At 57.9% G+C, this 14,319-nt stretch overlaps 1 protein-coding gene across 3 annotated transcripts; it reads left to right on the top strand.

Moving 5' to 3' along the window:
- The first annotated feature begins 3,112 nt into the window (after positions 1–3,112).
- Positions 3,113–14,099, top strand: TMCO6 (transmembrane and coiled-coil domains 6). Of its 3 annotated transcripts, none has more exons than XM_075900049.1 (12): positions 3,113–3,268; positions 4,619–4,743; positions 5,031–5,140; positions 6,526–6,664; positions 8,180–8,284; positions 9,169–9,254; positions 10,038–10,154; positions 11,307–11,418; positions 11,519–11,699; positions 12,392–12,486; positions 13,229–13,396; positions 13,830–14,099. In XM_075900049.1, the coding sequence occupies exons 1-12, from the start codon at positions 3,175–3,177 to the stop codon at positions 13,995–13,997; spliced, it is 1,500 nt and encodes a 499-aa protein (XP_075756164.1). In that variant the 5' UTR covers positions 3,113–3,174; the 3' UTR covers positions 13,998–14,099. The 3 variants fall into 3 exon arrangements, with proteins under 3 accessions (XP_075756164.1, XP_075756163.1, XP_025043861.2); XM_075900048.1 differs by having other exon boundaries at positions 6,481–6,664; XM_025188076.2 differs by lacking the exons at positions 3,113–3,268; positions 4,619–4,743; positions 5,031–5,140; positions 6,526–6,664; positions 9,169–9,254.
- The last annotated feature ends 220 nt before the right edge of the window (positions 14,100–14,319 follow it).

The following is a 14,319-nucleotide window of genomic DNA, read 5'->3' as shown; positions in this document are numbered from 1 at the left end:
CTTTTGTGGAGAAGTGTCCGTGCCAATCTAGACGCTCTTTTCCACAAATGCTTTTAACGGAAAAACTTTTCCATAAAAAGCATTTGCAGAAAATCATGCCAGTCTAGACGTAGCCACTGTGTATATATATATATATATATATACATCCTCCTGGGGGAGGGATAGATAGATAGATAAGCAGTGACCTATCCTAAAGAGTGGAAGAATTGGGCCCACAATTAATTATAACAAAGCCCGGTAGAAGTAGTGTATATAGGTGCAGAACTGCATAGTCTGTAGCAGCTAATACTAGGGGGCTACGTCTACATTGGCACCCTTTTCCGGAAATGCTTAAAATGGAACAGTTTTCCGTTATAAGTATTTCCGGAAAAAGCGCGTCTACATTGGCAGGATGCTTTTCCAGAAAAGCACTTTTTCCGGAAAAGCGTCTATGGCCAATGTAGATGCGCTTTTCCGGAAAAAAGCCCCGATCGTCATTTTCGCGATCGGGGCTTTTTTGTAGAAAAGACTACTGTGCTGTTTACCCTGGCCCTTTTCCGGAATAGTTTTTCCGGAAAAGGACTTTTACCCGAACGGGAGCAGCATAGTTTTTCCGGAAAAACACTGACAATTTTACAGTAGATCGTCAATGCTTTTCCGGAAAAGCAAGTGGCCAGTGTAGACAGTTGGCAAGTTATTCTGGAAAAGCGGCTGCTTTTCCGGAATAAGTGGCCCAGTGCAGACACAGCTGAGCAGATTAAACTCCTATCAGGTTAGACTCATTACTTCCCTATCATTCCAGGGAGTCAGCATAGGAGCAATATTGGGCTTGATCCTATTCTCACGGAAGTCAAAGGCAAACCCTCCGTTGATTTCAGTGGGGCAGAAATAGGATGTTTATGGGCCCATTGCTAACCACTGAAGCGGAGCCTGCAGAATGTGCACATGTGCACCTAGGATTCTGTTGTGGATAATTTCAGCAAGTCACAGACAGATCACAGGCAGTCACGAAAAATTAATGGAATCCCGTGACCTGTCCTTGACTTTTACTAAAAATATCCATGACACAAGGGGAGCCGGGGAAGCTGCAGGTGGCTCTAGGAGCCACCTACACTTGTGGAGGCTCAGAGCTGCAGGGTCCCCCTCCTCTGCTCTGGGGAGTTCCCCCTGCCATCCAGGGAAGTGAAGAGCTCTGGCAGTCCCCGTCTCCCATGGCACTGGAGAATGGCAGGGATCTCTCTTGCCATCTGCATTAGCTAGGAGCTCTGAAGATCCTCCTTGGAGCACACAGCAACCGGGAATGACAGGGGTCCCCTGCTGCCTGCGGAGTGGAGAACGCAGCAGATCCCCTTGGGCCAGAGATCAGCAGCAGTCCCTCCCTGCCACCTGCAGCAGCTGGGAGCTGCAGGGATCCCCTGCCACCCATGGAGGTGGGGAGCTGCAGTGAGTGGTGGGGAGCTGCACACAGTTCTGCACGTGTGGCCAAACAGGAGCCAGGCCTGACTAAAGGCTGAATAGACTCAGCAGCAATACAGCATATTCAGCAGGGGTAGCCTCTCTGCCATACAGGGAACTAATGTAATTGAATAACTCTCATAAGTGTAAAATATAATTGTGATGAGAACAATTACTGGCAAGTGCTAGAAATAATATGAAATACCCATAGCACCCTTTACACAGAGCAAACAGCCAGAGCCCTCCTCCATGATCACCAGCTGTCTGGGAGAATTTATTTGACCAAAGAGTTGCAAGGAGCGAGTCAAATCCCTCAGTTCCATAGTTAGGACACTACGAAATTCCCGGGCCATTTTATGATGTCAGCTATTTAACTCTGAAATGTCATTGTGTTGTAACTGTAGGGGGCTTGGCCCAAAAAGGAGTTATGGGGGGCTCACAAGGTAGTTGTAGGAGGAGGGTTGTGGTTAACCTGGCTGACGTGAGATCTTCAGTGTGACTATTGCTAGAGAGACTGTGTCTGACCAGTCGCTTATTAGTGGCTTCCTGCTGAACAGGAGATGTGGGGATGTTTGGCACCAGGTACAGGACAGCTCTTGAAATCTTGTTCCCAACTGATACACTTCACACACCCGAGGCCCCCAACCCTCCAGGAGCCCCTCTCTTGGGACCCAACCCTCAACTCCCTGGAGACTCCAGTCACTGATGCCCAGCACCCCAAAGCCTCTTGGGGACCCCCTCACTGACATTTTGGGTCTGCCCATCTCCAGGGACCACCCTCACCGCCACTGGAGACCAGCCTCAGGAAACCTCCCTTACTAACACATGCAAGGCGCTCAGTCCCCTTGGACGCCCTCTTCGCAGTCACTGACACCCACAGGACCTCCCCAGCCCTCCTGGGACCCCCTCACTGGCACACACACATCCCCAACTCCCTTATGACCCCCATCACTGGCACCCTCCTCACTGACACACACAGGGCTTCATCCCCCTCCTGAGCCTCCTGACACCACCCCCCCCAGAATACCAGGGCTCCTGGAATGTCCCCACTCACACCCCGGAGCCCCTCAATCCCCTGGGTCTCCCCCACACCCTTGGAGCGCCTAAATCCCCTGGGCTCCCTTACCTACAACCAGGAACCCCTCAATCCCCTAGGGACCCCTTTACCTACACCCCTGGAGCCCCTCAATAACCTGGGACACCCCACACCCCTGGAGCCCCTCAATCCCCTGGGACACCCCCACACCCTTGGAGCGCCTAAATCCCCTGGGCTCCCTTACCTACAACCAGGAACCCCTCAATCCCCTAGGGACCCCTTTACCTACACCCCTGGAGCCCCTCAATAACCTGGGACACCCCACACCCCTGGAGCCCCTCAATCCCCTGGGACACCCCCACACCCTTGGAGCGCCTAAATCCCCTGGGCTCCCTTACCTACAACCAGGAACCCCTCAATCCCCTAGGGACCCCTTTACCTACACCCCTGGAGCCCCTCAATAACCTGGGACACCCCACACCCCTGGAGCCCCTCAATCTCCTGGGCCCCCTTACCTACAACCAGGAACCCCTCAATCCCCTAGGGACCCCTTTACACACACCCCTGGAGCCCCTCAATCCCCTGGGCCCCGGACGCCCAGCCCCCGCGGCTCCTTCCCCCCGCCGCTCGGACCGGGGCCTCTCGTAGACGCGGCGCCGCGGCGGCTCGGGCCCGGCCCCGGAAGCGCGCGGTCCCCGGCCGCCATGTTCCCCTCCGCCATGGGCATGTGGGGCCGGCGGGGCCGCGGCGCGGGCGGCCCGGAGCAGCTGCGGGCCCGGCGGCGGGAGCAGGAGGCAGGTCGGTTCCGGGCCGGGGCGCACCCCGGGGCAGGGCCCGCTGGGCTCCGAGCCGCCCTGCTCCGGCTGGCTCCGCCCGCTCCTCCCGAGGAATCGCGAGCGGCCGCGGCTGGGCTCCGGCCCGGGCACCGCGCTAGCACGGGCCGCGTGGCGGGCCAGGGGGCGGGCCCGGCTCGGTTTGATTTGTCTGCAGGACGGAGCCTGCCTGTCCCGTGTCCGGGTCTGTCTCTGCGCTGACCGCGGCCTGACCCGCTGGACCGCTCCATCCTGCTCTGCATGTCCGGGCTCCACCAGCGCCCCGCTCCCGCTCCCTGTCTCGGGGCCGAGGCGCCCGCCTCTTCTCACAGCCCCAAATGTTCCGCTCTTGGCCCTCGCCTCCTTCCTTTTCTGTCCTTGCAAGCTCAGCGTTGACCCGAGGTTACTCGGCTTTATTTCCTAGTAGACCCTTAATGAGAGCTCTTGACTTGAGCAGGGAAACCAGCGGCTCCATCTCAGCCTCCCTCACCCAGATGTCTAAAAGTCAGAACACGCTGCGGCTGCATCTTTAACCATTCCTCCATGTCCTCTGTTTTCCGTCTGGTCCAGAGCTTCCATTTGCCTCCAGGGTCATCCCTGAGCTTTGCTTTTCCCTCCTGTGCCTAGTGGCCTTCCCCAGCTCCACATCCCCGGCCATGTATTTCCACTGCCTGAGCTTCACCTCTGCTTCAACTCCTCACCCAGGCCTTTTCCGCCTTTGACTTGCAGCTTCCAAATCTATGGCCAGTGTAAGATCTCCATCTCCAAACTCCATTGCATGCACAGTATCCATCGATCTGTCATCAGTCTGTGTAAAATCACCACAGTTTGGCTATGTCTACACAGGCGGGTTATTGCGCAAGAATCCGCAGAGCGTCTACACTGCCCACCCGCTCTTGCGCAAGGAAATGTACAGTACGGCGTGGTAAGAGACGGCTCCTTGCGCAAGGGCGATGCTCTTTTCTAACATGTGTAAGCCCTCTTGCGCTGGAGCTCTTGCACAGGGGGACGGTGTGGACGCTCAGCAGGGATTTCTTATTGCTAAAATGGCCATTGGAGCGTTCTTGCGCAAGAGAGCGTCCACATTGCTCTTGTGCAAAAGCACAGCTCGCACATGGCAGTGTGGACGTATTCTTGCACAAGAGTTCTTGTGCAATAAGCCGCCAGTGTAGACATAGCCCTAGTGTCTAGATGGTTTTCCTGTGACGTGCATATACAGTCACAAGAAGAGACACAGCAGGTTCTTTTCACCCCAAAAGAGAGCAATGGGCTGAAATTGCGTCTTGACCTGAAAAGCCCTGTTGTTGTCAGTAACCGGAGGCTGGTTTGTTTGCAGCTCTGAGGAAGGCCCGGAGGCAGCAGCAGCTGGTCAGTAAGAGACTTCTGCGGGAAGACAGCCTGGTGAACGGAGATGGGCAGGCTGGAGAGGAAATAGCAGCAGAACCTCTGTCTGACCAAGAGGTGAAGGGCTTAAACCGTTTGTCCCTAGATATTCACGGGGGGGGGGGGGTCTCCCACTGCCCCAGGCTCTGTTAATAATAATGACACGAAGTTTGTAGAGCTGGTTGGATTCCAAAGTGTTTTACAAGTGGCTCTAAAAACTCTACTGGCAGCACCTAGAGGCCAGGGTCAGTACCACAACCCTTCGGAAAAGTGCACTGGGATCTTGAATGACCATAAACCATCTTGCTGTGGTTTGTACCCTGGAGATCGGTTTGACATCTGCCCTGCTGTTTGTTTTCCACCAGCTTTTGCAGCTGCTGAGAGACGTCCAGAGGGGAACAGATGAGAGGAAGAAACTGTTGAGTCGCCTTCGACAGGGACTGCAGCACAAAGAGACGCAGCAGAAATTTGTCAGGTTAGCCAGTCTGGGCTTCCATGCTATGCCCAGCCCAAGGCATGGCTAGTCTGTGCTCCTAAAGGCTCAAGCTAGCAGTGAGCTCTCCGGTAGTGCCGCTACAAGGACATGGGTGTGGGCATTCACTTAGATGAGTGGGCCCATGTATTGTCTGGAGCAGGGGTTGCTGTGGCTGTTTCTGTGCCGCGGGCGATTTTACTATGGCTGGAAGTGTGGTCATGTATCTGCATTAGAAAGTGTCTCCATCGCGTTCTGTTTGGTGAATCCTCCTTTTCCCACTGAGAACAGAGCTTGTGTTGTGTGGTCAGTGCCCTAGCTAGCCTGGTCCGAATGCCTTGTGCTCTGCTGGGCTGTGGAGGAGCTGGGAGGGTCCCATGGGAGCAGAGAGGGAAGCTGGACAAGTAGCTGCTCTAGAATTTCAGCGGGAGGCTGAGAGCTTGCAGGACGTGACTCTACTCACCTTCAGGGGAGTAGATTGCCATGGATTCCGGGGAGGCTCTTCGCTGTGGGCTGTACTTTCCGGTCTGCGTGGTTGGCCTGAGACTTGTTCTGCACGTGTTCTTACAGGAAGAGCTGTCTGGCATCTCAGTTCCCTTCTGGCTGGTCTGGGGCAGCTTTGTTAGGCTCTCTGCCATGCCACAGAGCAGTGGCAAAGTGACTTCCGAAGGCAGCAAATCTGGCTGCTCAGAGAGAGGAAAGGAAAGAAGGAGAATTGTTGTAAAAGAAGGGGGCAAAGTCAGTATCCAAACTGGGCCAAACCGAGCCCTGCGTAACTGCAGAGCTGTGAGAGCAGGAATGAACCTGGCCCTTTCGAGCCACGTGGTCTGCAGAGCGGCCAGGCCAGGCCATGAACGGGGCAGGTTTTAGTGCCTGCTCCCTGAGGGTGCGTCTACACAGCAAAGTTATTTCGGAATAACGGCTGTTGTTCTGATATAACTATGCGAGCGCCTACACAGCAATACCGTTACTTCGAGATAATTGCAAAATAACGGACGGCTTGTCCCAACTTCCCTAGCCCTCATTCTGTGAAGGGTAACGCCGATTTCAAAGCAGTTATTTCGGAGTAGCGGCTGTGTAGAGGCTTCATTTCCGCTATTTCGAAATAGCCCCTCAGCAGGGCCATTCTACGTTATCCCTCCCGGGGCTCTAAGTGGAGATGGCCTGTCTCCATTGGGGAGCCGGCCTCGCACTCGTTTTGAGGCTCCCCTGCAGTGCAGACGTACCCTGAGACTCAGCCTGCCTTCCTGGCCCTTGGGCACCCTGGCGGGAGGAGTGTGTGTCTGTCTGGGGGAGGGGCTGGGGGCAGCAGGAAGAAGCAGAGTCCTGGTTTGCTCTTACAGGCTGGAGGGCAGCATGCGGGTCTTGACCGGGCTCTTCACCAGCAGCTTGGCCGATGTGCGGATGGAGGCCGCTCGCTGTCTGCACGAACTCTCCCACTCCAATGACCCTGCGGTGGCTGAGGCGTGTTTGCCAGCGACCTCCTACCTCCTGACCTATCTCTCAGGACACAGCGTAGAATTCACAGTAAGAGGCGGCCCGTGTTTCTCCGTTGTTCTTGCATCTGCTGGGTTGGACTTCGGAGATTGAGTGGCCAAAATGGGGGCTGTTGGCCCCATGCAGCCCCTAGGGGTCTCCAGAGAGCCCTGCTACTGCCCTCCCCTTCAGGACAGAACTACACCTAGTGCCCCTGTGCAGTGCTCCATCCAGGACCCGGCCTCCTGGCTGAAAGTAGAACCGGGCGTGGTGGGCCCGTGGGATGCCTCTCTACCGCGGACGAAGGAGAACTCTTGACACAATCTATTTAGACGTTAAAAAGGTTTTGACAAAGCCCTTCGGAAGAGGCTGCTAGCAAAGTTAAATAATGGGGGGTAAAGGCAAAGTATTGTCATGGATCAAAAATGGGCTGACAGGAAACACAGAGTAGGACTGAATGGTGGCTTTTCCTCGTGACGACGGCTGACGTCCGAGTGGCTCCGTGTTAGGCCGGGGGTGGTTTAATGTTGTTGCTGATGCCCTGGAAAGGGGGGTGAATAGTAAAGTTGCTAACTTTGCAAGTGACACTAAGCTATTGAGGTTAGGCAAGTCCAGATAAAACCGTGAGGGACTTAACTAAGTTAGGGGCTTGGCAACACATGAGCAGTGCAGCTAAAGCTGAAGTAAGGCACGTTGGAGGGCAAAGCGTATCCTCCTCACACATCTCACAGGGTCTAACTGAACTGTCAGCTCAGGAAAGGGGTAGACAGTACAATGAAGACAGCTGGTCAGTGTGTGGCTGCAGTGCAAAAAGCAAGCAGGGCCTTACAATGCAGAGCGAGTGGGCTAGAAAATAATCCAGAAAATAATCGGATGTCTTTATATAACTGGATGGCACATCCCTATGTGGTGCCTGGGTACAGAACTGGCCACCCCGTTTCAAAAAGTTTGTTGTAGAATTAGAAGGGGCTCAGAGAAGGGGGATGAGAATGATTCTGGGCTGGAAAAACCCGCCTTTGAACAGGGATTGGAAAGACTGGGATTGTTACCGTCAGGAGACAAGAGGGAACATCTATAAAAGAATGAATGTTGCAAAGAAGGGAGCTTGGGGCTTCTTTTCCCTGGCTCATGACACCAAAACAAAGAGACACTCAGGCTGTGTCTAGATTGGCAAGTTTTTCCGCAAAAGCAGCTGTATTGCAGAGACTGGCTACACTTTGCTCCAGCAAGCGTGTCCTTTGGGCGCCTGTGGTTGCTGGCGTGGCTCTCCGATGGACTAAGTTTGGGTGCCTTGTCTGTCTAGGTGGGACCCTCCTGCCTGTGCAGGGAAGCTGTGCTAGGTGAAGCGTCTCACTGGAGTTTCCAGTTAGCATGAGAGTCTGGCTCCGCTAGTCCGGGGGACACAGCTCCCCCACCGTTAGCGCAACTCAAGGGGGGTTTCTATCACTATTCAAGGGGGGTTGTGGCTCTTGTGGCAGTATCCCCGAGGCCAGTAGGGGGCGTGGGTGGGTTGGTGGGGCAGTGCTGGCGTGTCAGGAGGGAACTGCTCACCCGTGTGTGTTCCAGGAGCTGTGTGTGTACACGCTGGGGAACTTGGCAGTAGAGAGCGAGACGGTGAGGAAGCAGCTTTTACCTCAAGGCATCATTCCAGCCCTGGCCTCCTGTCTCCAGGTGAGTGTCGCTGGCCTGGCCTCGGCTCTTCCCACGGGCTGTGCCAAGAAGAGGGGGCGTTTCCCTGCCGCCGTCTCCTTGTGAGTGGCCCAGCGCCACGTCCTGCCCGCCGCAGGCACGTTTAGGAGCCCTCCGCAGGGAGGCCAGCCCAGGAGCAGGTGGGCATACGCCACGTGGCTGCAATTGGAATTCCCTTTTGACACTGGCTGATGTGGCTCTTTTGCTCTTCCCTGGCTAGATGTCTCTTGAGCACAAGAAATCCCGGGCCTGTCTGTTTGCGGGCTCTCTGGGGCTCTGTCTACACTCATGGCTTCTTGCGTGAGAAATATGCAAATGAGGCTAAGCGTGGAATATCGCCAAGTCTCATTTGCATACCTGATGAGCTGCCATTTTTGCAGAAGAGGCTCTTGTGCGAGAAGGAGCTGTCTACACGGCCCCTTCTGGTGCAAGAAAGCCCCTCTTGCGCAATGCCGCTACGCTGATTATTTTCAGGAATAACGGCGTTGCGCAGGAGGGGTTTTCTTGTGCAAGAAGGGGCCATGTAGACAGCTCCTTCTGGCGCAAGAGCCTCTTCTGCAAAAATGGCGGCTCATTAGGTATGCAAATGAGGCGTGGCGATATTCCATGCTTAGCCTCATTTGCATATTTATCGTGCAGGAAGCCGCGAGTACAGACATAGCCTGGGGGTCCTGAGACTCAGGGAAATGCTTGGCCATCACATGCACACATTTCACATTAGCTCGCTCGCTCAGGAGCTGCAGTGAGGCCAGGCTCAGCCTCTCTGCTTTGCACTGAGTTGTATCGCGTGGCCTGTGCCTGCCTCTGCCCCACCGATCCCGACTGGGATTGCTCTACCGGCTCAGCGCCACGCTCTCTGATTTCAGTCCCCTCACGTGGCCGTGCTGGAAGGCCTGGGCTACCTCCTGTCGCAGCTCCTGCAGGCCACGGAAGCCCCTGCCAAGATCATACCGTAAGCACCCCCCGCAGTGCGCTGGGCCGGGCGCGGGGCATTGGCAGGCCGGGGCGGTGGCGCTGCCCCCGGCATAGGTATCTCCGTGACGTTGGTGTGTCGGACAGCGCCCGGGCGCGGGGCATTGGCAGGCCGGGGCGGTGGCGCTGCCCCCGGCATAGATATCTCCGTGACGTTGGTGTGTCGGACAGCGCCCGGGCGCGGGGCATTGGCAGGCCGGGGCGGTGGTGCTGCCCCCGGCATAGGTATCTCCGTAACGTTGGTGTGTCGGACAGCGCCCGGGCGCGGGGCGGAGGGTTTATGCACTCAGGACACTTGTCCCTGACCCTGCAGCTACTCAGGTTTCAGGAGCTGTCCGGAGCGCAGGAAGCTGAGCGGGCCAAGAGGAACACTCTGCACGCGGCTTCCTGTTGGTCTTGGCACCTCTAAAGGGAGCTGGCTTGACCACCCTGGGGCGAGGGGCACTGTGACACCCCGGCCTCTCCACGAAGGAGGCGATATGTCCAGCGGTGGGCATGCCTGACCCCAGCCTCAGATCCCCGCCTCCCATCATGTTACTAGTGCCCTGGCCTCCTCTGCAACATCTCCCAACAGGTCCCCCTCTCCCCTCCCCGTGCTCAGAGCCCTGCCTTCCGGGCATGTTGTCTGGGCGGCGTGTCTCCCTCCTGGGGCCATGCAGTAACCATCCCCAGCCAGCCTGGGCTTCCGCCCTGCACGGGGCAGTGTTGTGTGCGCTCCTGTTTAATCCCACTTTGAAATCCATGTTTCTCTGTCTGGCCCCAGCCTGGTTCTGGACTCGGCTCTCCCCCTGCACATGCTGCGCCTGGTTAGCTCCAACCTGGAGCTGGGAATGGGCGTCGCCGTGGAGTTTGCGTGGTGTCTCCATTACGTCGTGTGCAGGTAAATGCATGTAGCGCTTGGCTCCCTGCGGCTCCCCAGAGCCAGGGAAGGAAGCAAGACCCCGGTCCCCAGAGCGTAGGGACACAAAGGGCTGCTCCTTCGCAGCCGTAGCCACCTGCCTTAGCCTCAGTCAGTGTATTCCTCTTCCTGCTCCCAGTCCCTGGGGGAGATCCCCGAGGGAGAGCCAAGTGTCGGGGGCTGTCCCTCGCGTACCCCAGTACCAGCCTCAGTTAGGGGGTGTGCTGAGAAGAGACTGGCAGGGTGGTTTGCCTGTGGCGTGGGGATCACACACAGGGAATCCTCACTTAGTCAGTTCCCTGCCAGTGCAGGGGTCTCGGGCATCGGTGCGCCCTTGTCCCGCCTCGTCTCTGCCTGTGGCACGAGATTTGAGTTCCCTGGGGCTAATCTGGCTGCTGGGCTCAGCGTGCAGGTGCTGGGTGCGGCCTGTGGTACTCCAGGGCTGGACTAGACAGTCTGGGAGTCCCTGCTGGCCTGGCCGTCTGGGGCACCCTCAGGCTCGTGTTCCTGACACTGAACGGCCGGCTGTTCTTCTCCCTTTGTCCCGCAGCTCTAGGAAGCTGCCCTCCCCTTTGAGCTTTTGCTCCTCCTCGTCTGCCCTCCCTGACTGGGTGCACGGCCGCCCGGACCCCGTGCTTTGGGAATCTGCTGCCTGGGTTGGTTTGCGATGAAGCTTTTCCCCAGGCCTCCTTGCAACCCGTGATCTTGGGTTGCGGTCACATGACAGCTTGTGCCAGGTGGGGGGAGGCCTGGACACTCCCAGACGAGGGATGTAAATGAGTTGTCTAACCAGTTAAAGGGGGGGGGGGAGGGAGAGAGAACTGGAGCTGCCCCCCCCCACAGGCACCTGTCTGCAGCAGACAAGGCTTATAGGTCAACCCGTTAAACGTTCGCAACCCTACCACCCCACACACCTGGAACCCTGTTTCCACCTGCTCTGCACTTGCTGGAGTGTTCCCCTTTTGGACTGAGATGGCCCAGAGTTACCTGCTGCGTTCCCCGCCCACTGTGCCGCTGTCAGTTTTGTCACCCTCCCTCTTGGTTGGAGTCCAGCCAAACCAGCTAGTCCGTGGCCAGGAGCAGGCCGGCTTGGGGTTCGCTGCATGAATTCACCGTTCCTCCCCCTTCCCGTAGCCACGTGAACAACGGGCTGTTAATCTCCCAGGGGATCGTGTCCACACTTGTGCTGCTTCTGCTGGACCTGGCTTCTGCGGTGGTGGAGGGAGCGACCGAGGGCCTGGAGTTGGTAAGCAGGGACGTGCTGGTCAGCAGGGCCAGGCCCCAGCTGCCTGAGGCGTCGCTGTGCAGGAGGGAGGTGCCCCACGCTGCTGTTCTTGCTCTTTCAGCTCCTCTGTCCTGTGCTCCGGTGTCTCAGCAACCTGCTTGCGGAGGATGAGCCTGAAAGCTGCAAAGTGCAGATGCAGGATGAGCGCCTCCTGGTGGCTGTGTTTCTCTTCATGCAGCGCTTCCTCCAGCAGCACCCCTTCCTCGTGCAGGAGTGCCTCTGGCTTCTCAACAACCTCACAGGTGACCCCCCCCAGGCTGGACACAGCCGGACGGGAATTCCCCTAGGGCAACAGGAGCAAGTAGGGCATGGAACAGCTTCCACCGGAGGAGATTAGAAAGCCTGGACTCGGTGTCTTAGAAAGGGGAAGGGGAATATGACCGAGCTCTATGACTGCTATGGGGGGAGTGTTTTGTGCCTTCATGTACAACAAGAATTGGGAGTCACCCCTGTAATTTATTGGCAGCAGGCTTAAAACCACCACGAGGAAGTACTTGGGCACGCAACAGCCAATCTGTGGAACTCCCTGCCAGGTGATGTTGCAAAGGCCAGAGTATAACTGGGTTCAAAAGGGAATTAGCTGAGTCTCTGGAGGATCAGTCTGTCAGTGGCTACAGCCCCATGCCAGGGCGTGCCTTCATCTCTGACTGCCAGAAGCAGGGCCTGGGTGACGGGGTGGATCACTCAATGCTTGCCCTGTTTTGGTCATTCTTCGGAAGTACCTGGCATTGGTTGCTGGCGGCCGGCAGGATGCTGGGCTAGATAGCCCATCGGTCTGACCTAGGATGGCTGATCCTATGTAGAGTCTCCTTACATCTAGCAGCAGCCGCTGTGGTTCTCTACCTCAGTGCATGTGCCCAGGGGCCTTCCCGGAAGGGGGCTCTCAGTAATCCCTCTGGGTTTCCTTAATAGCTTTATCTCCTGATCTTCCCAGCTGATGAGCCCATCTTCTGCTCTGCCCTGCTCACGCTGGACCTGCTCCCCGCCCTCCTGCAGCTCTTGCCCTGCTCCGGCACGGTGACCCTGCTGGTAAGGAATCTCTCGCGCCAGGGGATGCTGCATCCCCTAGAGCAGCCAGGCTCCTGTACAGGCGAGGTCCAGGGGTAAATCAGAGGTTTTATCAGCCCATGGGGAGGGGAGTACCCAGTGCCTCACCCCTGTTACTTGACCTCTGCCCGACTGGGTTCTTTATAGCCAGTCCCCTCCCCCGTTCCGTACTGGCTTCTGTGTTCACACCTGCGCACGGAGGGCTAGTCCATTGAAATGCTCTCGCCCGTCCCTGTGCCTGGGGTGGCATCGTGGGAGGAGCTGGCAGGGTAGGAGGTGGGCTAGGGTTAGGGTTAGGGGCGAGCTCTCGCCCTGCTCGTGTGTTGTGCCAGCAGGAGCCTGCTTTGGCTGCGGCTCCCCCCAGGCCGGCAGGGAGCGAACGCAGCGGCCGTGGTGCAGCCCGCAATGGCACCGGGCACACACATGCTAAGTACAGGGAGCAGACTCGGTGTCGCCCTGCCCGGAGCTGCGCAGACAGTGGCAGGCGAGGGGCTTGTAGCTGGCCAGCCTCTGCCTTCGAAGCTTTGCTGCACTGCAGGGCCACTTCCCCATGCCCCGGCGAGAGCTCCCAGCCTGCACCGTCCTGGGCACGGGGCCTACAGTCCAGCGCCAGACGCCTGCTTTCTCTCAATATAAAGCTTGTGGCCAACTTCAGTTCGGTCAGTTCCCCGGGGCTCAGCCCCTGAGCCCTGCAGCTGGGGATCCTCACGCCAACCCCCTCTAGGCTCTGACCGTGCTGTGCAACGTCGCCGAGAAGGGCCCTGCCTACTGCCGCCAGCTGCACCAGAAGGCCGTGCTGCCCTCGCTGCTCAGCACCCTCGCTCTCTCCGATGCCCAGGTCGTGGGCCAGAGCCTCGAGCTGCTGCATCTGCTCTTCCTGCATCTGCCAGAGGTAGGGCTCGGCCAGGCCTCTCGCTGCCCTGCGGTGTGCCTGGCCGGGGAACCACGCTGGTGCCCGAAAGGCTTCCCCCACCCTGAGCCGGGAACAGCGGCTGTGCTGTGGAAAGGTGGCAAGGTAGCCCTGGTCCCTCCAGGCCTCTGTATCCAAAGAGCAGGGGGAGCGCAACCCATGGGAACTGTACCGTGTACCAACCTCACCTCCAGCTCCCTGGCTCTAAGACGGGGCTAGACAAACGGCTGCGCCAGCCGGCCAGCGTGCCTCCGGCGGGAGGTGCCTTCCATGTTAATCCTTCAGCCCCTCCTCCCGGAGCCAGGCGTGATGGGTTCTGTGACCGAGACCTCGACCCCGTCCTCCCTCCGGGGCTGCTCAGCCGCCTGCATTAGGCCGGGCCTAGCTGTAATCTGCTCGCTCTCTCCTGCAACAGGCTGCTGCCGACTTCCTCAGCCAAGCAGGCCTGCAGGCCCTAGCACAGCACCGGGACAACCCCCCACTCCAGGAGCGGGTGAGGGCTCTGGAGGAGAGATACCTCCAGCCAGCTGCAGCCACTCCGGTCTCCCCCATCGGTGCCTCGGCTGCTGCACTGCCCTCCTAGAGACACTGCAGCCCCCGCGTCCCTTCCCAGTGCCACTGGCTCTAGCCCATGGACTTTGTACAGCGAGAGCTACTTTGGAATTGAATAAACATTTACACTGCGCCCTCTGCCGTCACAGCGAGGAGTCAACTGCACCGGCCAAGCTCCCCCCAGCTGCCTACGGGCGGTTCCCTGGAGGATGGCAGCCTAACTCAAGCCCATGCACCACCAGCGGGTAGCCCGTCCTTCTCGGTACATGTACCCCCCTTGCCCCGCACACAAGCTGTGCTGCTGCTGAGCCTGCTCAGGCGGGGAGCAGAGGTGGGGCTCAGCCGAGGAGGAG

The sequence above is a fragment of the Pelodiscus sinensis genome, chromosome 17, assembly GCF_049634645.1.
Source record: "Pelodiscus sinensis isolate JC-2024 chromosome 17, ASM4963464v1, whole genome shotgun sequence".
Classification (NCBI taxonomy): Eukaryota; Metazoa; Chordata; order Testudines; family Trionychidae; genus Pelodiscus; species Pelodiscus sinensis.
Note: the sequence above shows the minus strand (reverse complement) of the source record. Positions and strands in the feature narration are given on the sequence as shown.